Raw genomic sequence first — 16800 nt, forward strand, 5'->3', positions numbered from 1 at the left:
GCCCAGCAAATTCTAAAAACAGACGCTACTCAGAGTACAGTGTTTGCTGTGTCTCGTTACTTAATAAGAATGTGGAAAATTTGTCAGAAGATGTGCACAAGCCAGAGCTTTTCCATCTGCTTGGTTTCTATGAGCTGGAAGTCGCTTAGGATCTAAATACAAGGCCCCTTTCTCTTACTCAGATATATAATGCTTTCTCTTGCATTTTATCAATTTGCATAAGTAGATGCTCTGCCTCTCAATTTATGTGGTGGGATTATGTATCTCTGTTTTTACATTTATTGGCACTGGTTTGATTCTTTTTTATCAATTTGTATTTATTGATGTTATTCAATTTTTATCAATTGAATTACTACGCATTTGTTTAAAATTCTTGTTTTAATATTTTTTATATTTGCTGCTTTTATGACAAGTTGCAGAAATAAAGTATTCTGATGATGAATATTAGATGAGACCTTCTGGGAACATTACACTTCACATACACTCATTAACTACTACAGAAGAGACTTTTTAGGAACAAATGCATTCAATGCTACTAAACAAATTATTGTATGCAGTTCTTAGTGAGTTTCAAGTGAATATTGGTTATCTAATGACAATAGTTTATATTAAAACAACAGGATTTAATCAGAGAAAATAATTATGTTAGCAATTGGATAAAGAGATGATTCTGCAGTTATTTACATAACCAGGGACTGCGTTCAGAAAAACTGCTAAAGAGGTAGTAACTCTGCAAATGAAAACTTGCAATAGAAGGAAAAGGGTGTGAAAAGGACTATTTGGATAAGAATATTTAATACTCAAATGCAGCTGAAATGCAAATATTTTTGATTCCGGAACAGAAAAAAAAGATGAAGCAAAAAAAGAATTGTCAAATGTCTTATAAGAATGAATGCCAAATGAAAGAACTCAATTATAAATAAAATACAATTAGCAATAGTGTTCCTCAGATTATTTTCAAACTTATGAATGAAGTAGTACTATGGCCAAGTAATCCACATTACCCATTGTGAAACAAACAGGACATTTGAAGCAGAGTTTTACAAGAACTACCTTAGATATTTACCAGCAAGGTAAGTCCAAACCACCAGTCGCCAAACCACAAGCTGAGACCACTAACATCCCACCATCCCAGGACCTCTGCGACAGGCTAGCCACCTTCTTCCACCAGAAAATCAAGGACATCTATAACAGCTTCGGACCCCAAGACTCCCCAAACTCACCAACAACGCCCCAACCAGGATCCACAAACCCCCACTGCTCCTGCATGCCTGGAGCCCCCTTAAGACGGACAAGACTCGTTCCATCATGAGCAGCATCTACTCCTGAGCCCCCACTGACCCTTGCCCCCTACTACATCTTCAACAAGGCCAGTGCATCCATTGCACCCGAGCTCTGCAAGACCATCAACTGCTCCCTAGTCAGCCACCTTCCCCAAGGACTGGAAGCATGCTGAGATCTGCCCGCTACTGAATAAACCCACAGCTGACCCAACGGATCTCAAGAACTACCACCCCATCTCGCTGCTGCCTTTCCCAGCCAAGGTCGCCGAAAAAACAATCAACACTCAGCTTCGCCAACACATCGAGGACAACAACATCCGGGACATCTCCTATACAGGATTCAGAACTAATAGCACAGAGACCACCCTGCTCGCCGCCACAGATGACATCAACTCTCTCCTCGACCAAACAGCAGCCCTCATCCTACTAGACCTGTCAGTCACCTTCAACAGAGTGTCCCACTGCACCCTATGTGACAGGTAGAACGCAAAGTCAAGCTCCCGCCACACTTGTCAGAACCTACAGAGATCAGCTGTGGAGTACCCCAAGGATCCTCGTTGAGCCCCATGCCTTTTAACATCTACAGGGCCCCTCTTGCCCCAATCGTCAGGAACTACGGTCTGAACATCGTCTCCTACGTTGATGAAACCCAGCTGATCATCTCCCTGTCTGAACCCGCCCCATGGCCAAGAAGAACTTCCAAGACGGGATTGAGACAGTCGCCGCCTGGCTGAAGGAGAGTTGCCTTAAGCTGAACTCCGACAAGACCGAGATCCTCATCCTGGGACCATTTTCTTCAGCCTGGGATGACTCCTGGTGACCTTCAACACTTGGCAGTCCCTCCACTCCCACAGATCACGCTCGCGACCTCGGCGTCGTCCTTGACTCAGCGCTCACCATGACAAGACAGGTCCACTTAGTCGCCTCCACCTGTTTCCACACCCTCCGACTCCTACGGAAGATCTTCAGATGGATCCCAAGCGACTGCAGCAAAACAGTGACACACACTATGGTCACAAGCAGACTTGACTATGGCAAAACCCTCTATGCCGGAACCACCAAGAAGAATCTGAGCAAGCTACAACAAATCCAGAACGCCGCCACCAGACTGGTTCTGAACATCCACACCGAGAACACATCACAGGACACCTGAAAGACCTCCACTGGCTCCCCACCGAGAAGAGAATACATTTCAAACTCCTCATACACCCCTAGAAGGGCCCTCCACAACCTTGGACCCAGCTATCTCAACAACCGCATCACCTCATACTCCCCTGCCAGACCTCTCTGTTCCTCCCAGAAGTCACTCGCCACTGTACCCCGTATAAAGAAGTCCTCGCTGGAGTAAGTTCGTTCACCTACCTGGCTGCAAAATGTTGGAACACCTTACCTCTCCACCTCAGACAGTCGCCATCGCTACCTCAATTCAGGAAGGACCTCAAGACTTGACTCTTCGACTGAACCCGGAGGGCATACCCCACAGCGCCTTGAGACCCTATGGGTGAGTAGCGCGCTCTAAAAATTGACTGATTGATTGATTGAGTCCATATTCCCAGGTTAAACTGACTACACTGTGACCGCTTTAGTATAACAACCATTGGCATAGCCAATAGGTCTCGCTTTTGGGACCTTATAAGTGTTTAAGCTATGTTGTAGAGCAATACGGGTGCTGTGCAGCATGTTGAAAAGTTATAATAAAAAGTGTTATAAGCATTTATGTTACCTTATTTATGACCAAAAAGACATTGTCTAGGCAAGACCTAAAAAACGAGGCACTGCATTTTTTTCAACACGGACGTACGGGTTTACTGGAAAGTCTGCTCAGGCCCAAAGGAGTTGGTGATGATCATGTGGCCAGGGCTGCCAAGCTTGGCAGATGGCCTTGACATACATGTAAGTGGAGGGGGTGACTTCATATGCATGCTGCAATGAATAAGTGTATGAGGCCTTTGGATGAGACTGACAGCCCAAAGCAACGCCTTTTCTTGAGATTTTGGTATCGAACAAACATCTGAAACTACATTGTAACTCATTAAAATGAGGCAGAGAAAGAAAGCATAACAGCTGTTACCCAGAAAAAAGCATGGGTATAAAGTGACAATGTAGATGGCAACGAGCAAGACAGGGCGCAGTGAAGGGAATAAGAAAGTGGAGGAAGGAAGTTCAGAAACATTTCAGTCCTTGAACTATTAGTTACTGCTACCTCTAGGCCCGGTATGTAGATCTGCAGAAAGGTGTCAAAATAAGGAAATTGCTAGTATTCAAGCCCTACTTATACTCAGTACAATATCAGTCAGAGATATCTCCAACATATTTATTCACAGTCATTTTGCACTCATCCTCAAAATTATTACAAACATATGCTAAGTTCTGTATCACAAACATAACACATGGATGTGTAACATGTAGAAAGAAGGGAATTAACATAAGATCTCCCTTTAGCCATGCCATCTCTTAACTTGTAATAGTTTCTCCTTTTGTTTCTATGTACAGGTTCCGTTTCAGACCATTCCTACACAATAGTAAACAATTTCACAATCATGAGTAGTTCCTTACCCAGCCATGTAAGAGCTATGTATTTCTTACTTTAGTATTGACAGTTCTTGCTGTGTTATATTTTTCCAACTTTCAAGTCTAAGAGCCTGCCCCAGCACACAGGCACCCAGGAAAGTCAAACTAGCGCTATTGTCTATCCTATTAGGCAAGGGGACAAAGTTAATCGCTATTTTGGCACATTTCCATACTAAATGAAACAGTACGGCTGTTTCTGATAGCATGTGGGTCGGTATCTTTCTAAAATGAGCATCACAAACACCTAACCTCTCGATTGCCAGGGTTTCTTAGTGTGTTTATGAAAAACTGGAATCTGAATGTTTGATATTTTCTGCTGGTTTATGGCATTCTCTAGAGCACCAACGTATCTGCCTATCAACCATTGGCTGGGGGTTGAGTAGAGAGAGGAACATCTGAGGAGACAAACTTTATGCTTCCTCACCCATTTCAATTTGCCAATGGACAACAGTTGAGTGACATCTGAGCCTCACTGCATCCTTTTTCGCTAGAAGACTGATGTGAATAAACTCAAATCTGTCACAGAGGTAAGTTCAAGTAGAAGGTTTATTTCTACAAGCGACCTAGCATCCAGCCACTCTGGCAAGCTTCAGTAACTGTCGCCTCTAGAATCCTTAGACGCCAACATTCCGCCGAACACAGCGCGGAATCAAAACATAACATATCCTCTTATCTTCACACTAAGTAACTAATTAAAAATAATAAACAAAAACAACAAGAGAAATGGAAAACAAGTCGTACTTAAGAATACATGTTACAAATGACATAGTTCTTCAAATAAGTAATACATTAATAAAGAAAACAATAAAGCAATAATTTAGAACAAAAGTTACAAATGTTATTTCATAACACAGTTCAACAGATAACTTAGGACACTACATAGTCCTTCAAATAACTAGGACACTTATGGATCCTCATTGGTTGTTTACGAATGGATGTCTCCACTTGAGGTGTACTTGCACCTTGTTTTTCACCCTCTTGAAATGCACTTGTACTTTGTATCCCACCTCCTTGAGCTGTACTCGTGCTTTGTATCACAACCTCTCCAGCATTTTCACAGGTTCCATCACTCACACCAAAGGCAAAAGCTTCTGAATCAACATCCATCTTACTCCCATTTCCCAAGAAAAATGAACTCGAGCACTCTTCCACCTCTTGACTACGGGCACATGCTCCACTTCTCTGATACAAAGCCACATTTCTCAGATTCCACTTCTCCCCTCCTTCAATCTCAACTTGAAACTTCCCCACCTTCTTCACACGAAAAGGGCCTCTAAATCTCGAAACACCCCCCTTGACTCTTCCTGACTTGACTTTAACCCAATCCCCAACCTTCAACTTATAGTTGTGATGAGGAATAACAACCTTCTCACCACTTGACATCTTGACTCCTCCTGAAGCAACCCACTCTTGAAGCCAGGGGGGAATCAATTTCGACCCTATCGATCGCCCCCTCATCACTCGAAAAGGAGACTTGCCAGTAACACTGTGAATTGTGGAACGATAGGCACGTACCACATCAACAATCATTTTCCGCACACAACAACGATTAGCAAGAGCTAGCTGTACTGTCCCCTTGATTAATCTATTGATTCTTTCTACAATTCCATTACCCTGAGGATAATATAGGGACGTTCTAGTGTGACGCACTCCACAATTCTTCAGAAACAAACACATCTCATTCGAAGTTAATTGAGTGCCATTGTCCGTAATCATGACCATAGGAATACCTTCTTCCATAAAAATGTCCTCCAATACCTTTATGGTCGTGGTTGTGGTCACATCACTTACGAATTTAACCACTAACCATCTTGAATGTACATCCACCACCACTACTGCAAAACGCATCTGAAGAGGAAGTTCAAAAAGTGGACCAATAAAATCTAAACAAATCGTGTGCCAGGGTTTCCCAGGATCTTCAATGTGCCCTTCCATCCTGCCCACTCCGACTTTCAACCTCTTCTCACTCTCCTTGCACAGTCTACACTGCTCCACCCAACACTTGACCTGACCATCTAAACCAGGCCACCAAAAAAACTCTTTCAACCTCCTGCTTGTCATCCCCTGACCCAAGTGACCTTCATGAGCTAAGGAAAATAATTTAAACCTTAACCCAGCTGGTGGAACAAAACGTTCTCCCCGCATCAATACACTGTCTCCACAACACGACAATTCATCTAACACATCCAGAAATGGTCTTACCGACAACGGAAGAGAACTCTCTCTTCTAGCCCCTAAAGAAACTAGTTTGAAAACATACTTAAGACAATCATCTGCAGCCATCTCACTCTTCCATTCCTCCAGCGTAAATGTACCCAAACCCCACTCAACCACATCACATATAGAGGCTACAGCATCATCCGTATCGCAACACTTTATCGATTGAGGATCAACTTTTTCCCAGTCAAGAGACAACCTGCTCAGACATTTTTCCAACCTTGGACATACTCAACTTGATACAAATACTCTTGCAACCTTGCAGAAAGTCTGGCCAACCTCGCTGATCCCTTCCCCGCACCACCAGCAGACAATATCCTTAGCAATGGTTTGTGATCACTCCTCAAAGTAAACTCCAACCCCCACACATACGTTCTGAAGTATTCTGTACCCCATACAGCCGCCAAGGCCTCCCGTTCAATAACAGAATAATTCCGTTCCGTCTGGGTCAAAGTTCGAGACGCAAATGCAACCGTCTTCTCTTGACTCCCATGCTTTTGTGACAACACAGCTCCTAAACCAGTACCACTGGCATCTACAGTCAAGATAGAACACAAATTAATGTCAAAAGCTGTAAGGATACCTGCACCACAAATTTCCCCTTTGATTTTATCAAAGCAACTCATCTGCTCACCAGACCAACAAAACTTACTCCCATTCCTCAGCAACTTCCGTAAATCCTCAGTCTTGCTTGCAAACTTATCCACAAACTTGGAGTAGTATTCCACAAGTCCTAAAAAGGACCTTAATTGTTCTTTATTAGTTGGTGCTGGTGCCAACCTAATGGCCTCTAATAGACTTCTTTTTGGTTTGATACTCCCTTTAGAAATAGAGTACCCTAAGTAGTCAATTTCCTCCACCAGAAAAGTGCACTTCTCTTTGTTCAAACTTAAACCAGCTTCACCAATGATCTTGAGAACTTTCCTGAGTGTGATATTATGTTCATCAACTGTTTCACCCATCACCAGTATATCATCCTGAAAAAATAACACTCCTTTAACATCTCCAAAAATCTTTGCCATCATACGTTGAAACACACTCGCAGCGGAAGCCAGACCAAAAGGCATACGGGTAAATTGAAATGTACCTTCCGGAGTGACAAACGCTGTAATGTGTTTGGATTCAGGATGAAGTCTAATCTGATGATAGGCATTTCTCAAATCTAATTTAGAGAAAAACCTACCATTTTTAACCGCTGTTAACAACTCATTTATATTTGGCAAGGGATAAGTATCCACCACAATATTCTGATTCACAGATCTCAAGTCCACACATAATCTCACATTTCCATCTGATTTCCGTGTAATGACAACTGGGGAAATCCATGGAGAAACCTCAATAGGTTCAATGGTACCCTCTATTAACATGTTGCTTATTACTTTTTTGACTTCATCCGTCACCACAAATGGTATCTTGCGAACTTTGTGTTGACTAGGGTGAGCATCATCTCTCAACATTATCTTGTGTACATAACCTTTCAAGCATCCTAACTCTTTCTTAAAAACATCCCTGGCCCCCTCCAAAATATCTTCCAATTGTACATTATCTACCGACAAAATTTGACAGGCGGCTCTAGGACTGATGACAATGTTGAGATCAAATTGATGCATCCATCCCAGGATGGGTGGACCTTCAACAGCCACATAAATTTTCCCAAGAACTTTCCTCTTTCCAAACTGAATTTCCTTCAACATATAACCAAGCAATTGGATTTCCACCCCTTGATACCCACCCGGGGATATATCCTTTGGTAACAATTTTTCCTTCCGCCAATGACTTCTAAAAAGGCTCTCTGGAATTATGGTGTACAATGAACCGGAGTCCACCATGAGGTTAATTTGAACTTCCCCAATAGAGAAAAGAGCCGATGGTCTAGAGCATCTGCGGTCACTCCCATTCACTCTCATGGTCACATCATTCTCAACTACAAGTATCCTGTCCTCACCAGCAGATTCACAACACTCTTCCACTATATTTATACTTGGTTTAGATTCTTTAGCAAATAGGTTACCTTCCCTACACACCCGAGCATAATGCCCCCTACGACCACACTTGCGACACTCCTTGTTGACAGCAAAACATTTCTTGGAGTCCCCTAAATGAAAAGTACTGCCACACCGAAAGCACTCTTTTCCCTTGCTCCTGTTATACCCCCCTTTCTTTGGTACAATTCCAGTTTCCTGTTGAAACCCTGTAGAATTGCTTGACAAAGCCATAACATCCACAGTTTTCTCTTTCCTTTCTAATTCTTTTATACAGCGTCTCGATTCCTCCATGACTTTTGCAAGGTCAATTGCTTCTTGCAATGTGGGATCCTTTGCCGCCCACAACCTCTCCTGAATCTTTTTATCGCGGCACTGAACAATAAGTTGATCCCTTATTAGTTCATCAGTCATGGTTCCAAACCTGCACTTGACAGACAACTCTCTCAACCGTGACACAAAATCATCAATGGATTCATGATGGTCTTGGGGTTGAGTATAAAATTTATATCTATCTAGCACTAGATTAGTTTGTTTAGCGAACCTGTTCTCCAATCTTTTAATGGCTTTTTTAAAAACATCGTCCATAGGTTGGCCATTGGGCCCCATGGAAGGGGGAAGATATTTAAAAATCCTTTGACCTTCGCACCCCAAAGTACTTAGAAGAATAGCTTTTTTTCTTTGTGGCGAAAAACTTTGTCCATCCAAAGCGACAATATAATTATCAAGCATTTCTATCCAATCTTCCCAGGGAAGAGTTGGAATACCTGGAAGAGATAGAAATAATGGTGGTGGGGAAATATTGGTCTGGGTAGCCATTATAACTGTGCACAGACAATTTGTGCACAACACAATACAGTACAATGTTAGAGTACAGTTATTCCTTACTCCAAAGATGCCAGCTCTTTTCTAATGTCACGTGCCTCGATGCACCAATAACAGTACAGTGTCTCAGCGAGGCTCCTACAATGCCCCGTTTTTATTTTCCTCTTTTTTTTTTCTACGCGTTCCAAGTCTGAAGATGCCACCCACACGTCTGCCTCCTCCAATCAATGCGCTGATTTGACGTGAACCAGCCTGCTTCCCCGGAAGAACTAGTGGTGTCCTTCCTGAAACAAGCAGTCAAATAATAAAACCCCCGGCTGCTCGTCAACGCGGCACGAAGGAGAAACTCCAGTCAGAACACCAATTAAAACGGGGGCGCCCGTAATTGCCGAACAGGTGCTGGCAGGCAAGATCGGAAGTCGAGAGAAGATGGGCGCGCCCGCAAACATCAAATAAACACCTGCTGCCGGGTCCGGACGGAGATCAGCACCACTCTCGCCTGTGTACCAGCGTGAAGAGGAATAAGCAACGGCACACAGAAAATCCAAATCGGGCCGACCTAGGTCGCGTTAATCTTGATCCTCGTCGCCAAACTGATGTGAATAAACTCAAATCTGTCACAGAGGTAAGTTCAAGTAGAAGGTTTATTTCTACAAGCGACCTAGCATCCAGCCACTCTGGCAAGCTTCAGTAACTGTCGCCTCTAGAATCCTTAGATGCCAACATTCCGCCGAACACAGCGCGGAATCAAAACATAACAAAGACCCAGGGAATGCCCTACCCTGTAATGGCTTAATGTTGGAACAGGTCTGTCTTATCCTAGAAATGGGCAATACCCTTAAACACACCATTGCAGGAAAGTTAAAACAACTGTGACTCACTATCCGACTACTTCCACAGAAAGATTGCCAATATCTACAAAAACTTCAACCCCCAATGCACTTCGTTCAGACCAGACAACCTCATCAAACCAGTGAACTCCAGCCCAGCCATAACCACCTATTCCTCATTTGATGTCCAGACCACTGCTACTACCATGTCTTGCATCCATTCTGGGGCACCCACCGACCCCTGCCCCCACCATCTCTTCATCCTTGGATCCAACTTAATCAGCGCTGAACTAACCAACTTCCTCAACATTTTCATCTCCAAAGCATCCTTCCCAGACGGATGGAAGCATGCAGACATCAGACCTCTCCTAAAGAAGCCCTCAACCGACTCCAGTGACCCTAACAACTACCGGCCAATCTCCCTGCTCGCATCCTCAGCCAAAGTATTAGAGAAGGCCATCAACTGATAGCACACTGACTACCTAGAATGGAATCACCAACTCGACGCATCACAATCAGGTTTCTGGGCCAACCATAGCACCGAGAATGCGCTCATCGTCACACCAGATGACATCAGAACCCTCCTCCAACAAGTAAAAACAGTGGCTCGGATTCTCCTCAACCGGTCTGCAGCATTCAACACCATCTCCCACCACAGCCTCATCAACAGACTCCACAACATTGGAATTTGACAACACGTCCTCAAGTGGATCACCTCATTCCTCTCAGGATGCACAGAGTGTCCGCCATCCTCCGTTCTCATCTGCTCCCAAGAACATCATATGCGGTGTGCCCCAAGTATCACCACTCAGCCCCACGCTGTTCAACATCTACATATCCCTGTCCAGAAAAGATGCCAGTTCAAGATACTCATACAGGCCTACAAAGTCCTCCACCAACACCGACTGTCCTACACCAACCACGGCTCAACTTCCATCTTCCCGTGAGACACCTGCGCTCCTCTTCACTTGCCCTCATACAAGTCCCCCGCATCCAGCGCACCGCAGTGGCAGCCACGCATTCTCCTTCGAAGCCACCACATCCCAGAATGACCTCCCTCCTACCTCCACATGTCACCCTCCCTTGCAGACTTCAGAAAGCAACTCAATACCTGACTTTTCAACACAGATGCAGCAACCTCAGTGCCCATATACCCCTAGGGATGACAGTGTTGCACTTTACAAATGATTGATTGACTAACTGACTGCAAGGGTAGACAGTATACAGTACTACATATAATTTCCAATGAAATAAAATCTCTGGTAATCAGTGAAGTAGTTAGAATCAGAGTCTATATTACAATAATAATATTTATTTTATCTACTGAATGTAATTGGAAGACTGAGCCAGCCAACTTGTGTTTTGCCCCTTGAGTGGCCTGCGGCTTTTTTAAGGCTGTAGGGAATTTACATGATGTTTAGTAAGTTTGTTCAACAATTAAAATAGACATAATAAATGAGACATTGAGATCAATAATAATTTTTGGGAAACCAAAAAAAGGAAAAGAAATAGTACAAACATTCTAATGTAATCACAATACTTCAATATTATCTACATGTTAGTCACTCAGTGCAATGTACCCCAAAATAAATTGTAGGTACGGTCAAAGATAAATCCCATATATAGAAAGGCTATTATCAGGCGATGTTTAGTATTTGGGCCTATTTCTAGTGAATATGTGAGCAGAAATTTCTAATTCTGAGAAGGTAGACAAGACAGAGATGGTTTAATACATATGAATGTTGATGGTGGGGGCCTGAGAGTACTGCTTAGTCAGATAGTCCTAAGAACAATTGGATTAGAGTACAACCTAAAGTGGAAGCATAAGAATGTAAAGGTTATTTGGGCTGTATAGTCAGTTCATATCCAAAGCAAAGACAGGACGGTTTTCTTTGTGCTGGGGTCCTCTGATACTGGGTTGAAGTAAGCAAAGCGGGTCTGCCCGTCTGCCCTTCTTTATAACATGCACATGCATTTTTCTGCAGCTGGTGGAAACTGGAGGCACTTGTAAACTAATAATATGGCAGGAATGCGCATGAGCACATGATTAAAAGACTACGTTGAAGAGGTGTGCTCCAGTTGCTTTGTAGGCGACATTACAACCAAATCACTTTGATATCTGTGATTTGGAATGGAGAAGAACAAGACTGACTGTTAAAATGAGGCTATTTAGGGGCACTGTGGAAGGTCAAATGCCTGCCTGTAGGAAAAGACACTTGGAGAAAAATATGAGCAATATTTAGCCTTTCATAAACACAATGTTCAGAATAGACAGAAGATGAAATGTTATGTCATGTAACTAGTGAGAGAAGAAAGCAAAAATACTTTAGGGGAAACGAATCAACAATTTTTGAAGCATCATCGGAAAGCACAGAAGGTGGTTTTAGGTTGTACAGTTTCAAGTAGGAAATTACAGTTTGGTTGAGGATACTGAGAAGATACATCATCCAATCTAGTATTTATTGAATTTTAAATGGACTTATAGGTTAGATGTTGATTAAAATGTCTGCCTGGGGTTACAATTATTAAAATGGTTCCTGATGAAGAAGGACAGTTGTTGGCTATGGTAAAGGGAATCAGCAAACGTGAGCTCTTTCTCCATTATCAGTTAAGAATAGGAAGACTTTTTTAAGTATCCTGAGAAGGAGAGTACAGACGGAGAGAACAGATGAGCTTTGGATGGACATGGAGAGATCCTGGTCTATTTTAATTCGTTTAAAAAAAAAAAAAAAAACATTTTGTCGGAGAGAGTAAAAGGACATCTCAGCTGGTCAGTAAATATCAATGAAAAAGCTTTTTTGGAAGGCTGTGTGGGGTCGGAATTCCTTTGAGAGGTAGCAGGATCTGTGTGCCATCAGCATTTATGGAGTTTCTGATTCTTAAATTCAGTCAGGACCTCTAGACAATCGCACGGATGTTAAAAAGATGAGGCGATGAGGCAAACACTAGGGAACTCTTAATTGAACTGGAACTCTTAGCACTATAAGTTGATAACCTAGACCTTGGTGTACCCAGAAAGAAAGGATCTAAACCACTTTAGAGATGTGCCCTCACCGCTGGCTGCTTTGATATGGTAAAGTAGTATAAAATGGTCAGCTACACTGAAAACTGATAACAAGATCAGTAAGAACAGGCTATTAATATGGCCTTGATCCAATCCAATTTTCTAGTCTTCCGTAATGGAAAGAAGGATGGTTTCCTTACTATGTGCAGAACGAAGGTATGCTTGCAAGTTCCCTATAAAATTAATTTTAAAGAAGTTTGCAAAATTGCTTGGCAAAATGGCCTCCCTGGATTTTTCCCTCCGCAGATAGTAATGATTATGGAAGAAAATGTTCACAATAAAGAGATCCAAGCCCTGGTTGTCACTTATTGGGGTGACAATGGTCGATTTAACTGACTGAGGTGCAAAGAGAAATTGAGGTCCAAGGAAAAATTGAGGATGAGAAGAAATAGATTTTTAGATTATATAATGGATTTGTTTAACAATTTGAAATGGGCAGGGATCCAGAAGAGAGCCTGATTTTAAGTCTGAAATAGCTAAAGATCAATCATCATAAGATGATGTTGATAAGTCAGCAAGATCATATTAGGCACAGACTCAGTGGTTTCTAATCAAAATTGGCTGTTGTTCGATCTCCCGATGGGAAGGATAGGGTGTTGGGCATAGTAGGCTTGTAGGGAGGCATATTTAATTACATGGTAAGCAATACAAAATTATTTATAAACTTCACTTTCTGTGCTCACAGTTTAATATAATGTATTGTCTTGGGGTCACCTTTATAACTCGAGAAGCAGCACCTGTTCTTCTTTGATGCAAAAGAGTTAAGTGTGCAGTTTTTGGAAGTGTACAATACAGCTTCCACACAAAAATAAATAAGTACTATTTCATGGACACATTAAAGTTGTAGATCCCTAACCCTAAAAAGTTATTTGAAGAAAATGCATCCAGACAAATCCAACAAACTTTCTTTAAAGAAGAGTAGCAAAAGTAATTATCACTCTTTACATTACCTGATTGTACCTCACAAGACCACAAGTTTCACTTGCAGGTGTATGTAAAATGAGGTGCCGCTGTACAATGTTTTCGCGACATGTTTGCTATGCTTACCGTGTGCTGGGGGAGCAGCAGGGAGAGTGCACTCCAAAGACTGGCACAGTAGAGTATAAGTGCAGAACCCAAATGTGCTGCCAAGCGATACTGACTGACCCGTGGGATGTCGTATGAATCTGGCTTCTCTTCTAATCCGCTCTTCACCATGTACCACCCAAGCAGCCCCTAACAGAAAGAATTGGTACACATGTAGTTTAGCCATTAGATGCTTTATCAATGCCACAGCTGTGAATGTGATTCAAGGGCACAAATCACTTAGACAAAACACAATGATAGGTTTAATTGACAACAGTAACTAAGGGGAAATGCAATTGCAAGTGAAATACGCATAAATTGGCTACACTCAGAGTGGTTCCTGATCAAGCTTGTAATCATGTTTTACATTGCGACATAGGGGGTCATTAGCCGCCCACCAAACTCATTGCCCGCATTTGACCACCAGTGCGGTTAAGTCCCCGCCGGCCCTATTTTGAGTTTCCCACTGGGCCAGCGGGCGGAAACACTGGGGAAACGCGGGAAACAGGGCCTTTACATTAACGCCAGCTCCTAATGGGGCAGCCGCCAATGTGACGGTGAGGCGGGTGCAGCAGCACCTGTCGCGCATGTCACTGCCCGTAATTTGTCCTTTAACAGCCATGGAAAGGCTGGCGGAATGGGACTCATTCCCCAGGGCAGTGGATTTGAAACGCAGAGACCGCCAGGCTGCTTGGTGGCAGCAGCCTGGTGGTGGCAGCGTTTCGACCGTGGCAGCTCCGCCACAGTCATAATATGGCAGGCGGACCGCCACTACCGCAGCAGTCCGCCCGCCACCATGAGTCTTGGCAGTCCATGGACCACCAGACTCATAATGAGGACCTAAGTCTTTTTCTGGACACAAACAATGCCCACTGAGCATTTGTAATTTATTTATTGAACATATGATAAGAAACATAAGAACATAGATGGGAGAGAAAAACATCAAACACTTAGCCTAACTAGAATTTAAGCTTACTTCCAGCTTCAAATCTAGGACTGCTTTAGTTCTCATTCCTAATTGAGGCCTGCAGTCAGAGACTTGAGGAATAACAACTGCCCGAGTCACATGAGGAAACAATACTGGGACCCTATGCCAAAAATCAAGATGATTTTGATTTTCTCTCAAGCTTTTATCAACGGCTATAGCAAACAACCTCCCAGTATATTACTGAAATTTAAAAAGGCATTCACAGTGGTTGAGGTGATTTTGTATTGTTTCAAAACCACACACTATGCCACTTTAACTGTACCCTCTGCTCTGCTCGTCCTTGGTGCTTTGTCAAGCAACTGCAATGCTCTTAGGGCCACCTTGCACTATGTACATGATGTGGGTGTGCAGAAGGTATAGGTAAGATGGGCCAGGAAGCAGGACTCGCCTGACTATTGCAACAAGACAAACTGATTAGTTGAGAATTTTCCAACTTCTGCACTTTCCTGTGAGTCATCTTTGAAAATGTGAAAAGCTTTCTGGGAACCAGAAAATCGAACAATGTATGACCTCTAAACTCTCACTTACATTTGGATCCAAAAACATCAGGCTGATTGTCCCCCAGAAAAATCACTATACCCCCGTTAAAATGGGCAGGTATTGCCCATAAGCCATCTCGTTGCTGTGGGGTAAAAGGTCATGTAAAGCCCACTGTGCGGACAGAGGTAAAAGACTACTGATTATTTTCGAAGCTACATTGCTTGGTCCTAAAATTAAGAACAGTCCATTGCTGCTTCTCTACCAGTCTTGTAGACGTATATATGTTCACAGTCTGAAACTAACTTATGCGTCTTAAGCATGGACACCTCACCAAACCTGATATCAGCTCAGATCACCCAACATACCGAGCCGTGACTACGTAGGTGATCTAAATGTCTGGGTTTATCAGCCCAATCTTCTTTCACCTAAGAAGAGTTTTGCCTGGTTTAGGCCATTACTTTTTCTCAACCTGTCTCTGGTCCCCAAAAAAGTAAAGGCAGCATCCTTATGTAACCTTTAGCAAGCAATGATCGGAGTAGACATATTCAGCTCCCTTGCAATGAATAATTATTTTGTCCTACAATACTTCCAGTAGCTAGTTTATAGTGGCATGTACTGTTCCTTAAACAATTTGTAAAGCCTTGAAAACAACCAATGTTATGAGAACTTTGACCTTTTTCAGCAGTCCATTCTCAATAATTTTGCCTTGATGCCACTGACACTGTGTCTTAACTCACTTTGTTCAACTGTAAGCTCACACTGGCATTAGACAAGCTTGCTCCAGCATACCTGGGTAAACTTCGACCAGCTTTTTGACCCGTTTTAAAACGGCCAGCTTAAGAATAAGTGGAAATCATAGTACGGCAGCAATGGTTAAATGGCAAATACATCACATATGCCCATTACAAGCTTTATTGTGCCAAGAAAAGAAATCTTGTTACACTAAGACTATCATAAAAAAAGCCCAACATAAGAAAAGACCTTCTAAATGATTAAACCAACAGCACCCCATACTCCTTTCTTAATGCCGTGCAGCAACACAATGGTACCTTTTTGACATGAGCCCCAGAGACTATGTGTTACGCTATCACAGCTTAAATGCATGATGAAGTTTCCTTATGAAAATATCATCATGCAAACAGGAATAAGACTATTTATCAAACAGGAGCACTCAAACAATCCCTGAAACTTTTAGGTTTCAGTACATTTTCAAGATAATCCCAGGGTCTGTATGCACAGCAATTTTAAAGTTGTGGCTTGCCACCCAATGGTAGTCCTACATCTTTGCAACATCAACACGTCTTTGCAGAGTAGTTGAATAGGGTCACCAAGGATTTGTATTGTAATTGTTAAACCTACTTTCACTTGACACTTTGGGTCCTGAAATTTACACCCATATCAAACCTGCCTCGGCAGGCAAAGATCCTGAAGTGTGTCGTGTTGTACCAACAACAAGCACACAATAAGGAAGCCAATTACTCTCTGCAAAATCTCC

The 16800-nt window shown here is 42.7% G+C and overlaps 1 protein-coding gene across 1 annotated transcript in view; it reads right to left on the reverse strand.

Moving 5' to 3' along the window:
• The window catches only part of COX15 (cytochrome c oxidase assembly homolog COX15), a 108909-nt gene that overhangs the window by 78663 nt on the left and 13446 nt on the right, over nucleotides 1-16800 (reverse strand). Inside the window, exon 5 of the mRNA XM_069239674.1 lies at nucleotides 13820-13987. Coding sequence (XP_069095775.1) covers nucleotides 13820-13987 — 168 coding nt within the window. The remainder of the gene's footprint in view (nucleotides 1-13819; nucleotides 13988-16800) is intronic.

This window comes from Pleurodeles waltl, chromosome 6, assembly GCF_031143425.1.
Source record: "Pleurodeles waltl isolate 20211129_DDA chromosome 6, aPleWal1.hap1.20221129, whole genome shotgun sequence".
In the NCBI taxonomy this organism is placed as follows: Eukaryota; Metazoa; Chordata; class Amphibia; order Caudata; family Salamandridae; genus Pleurodeles; species Pleurodeles waltl.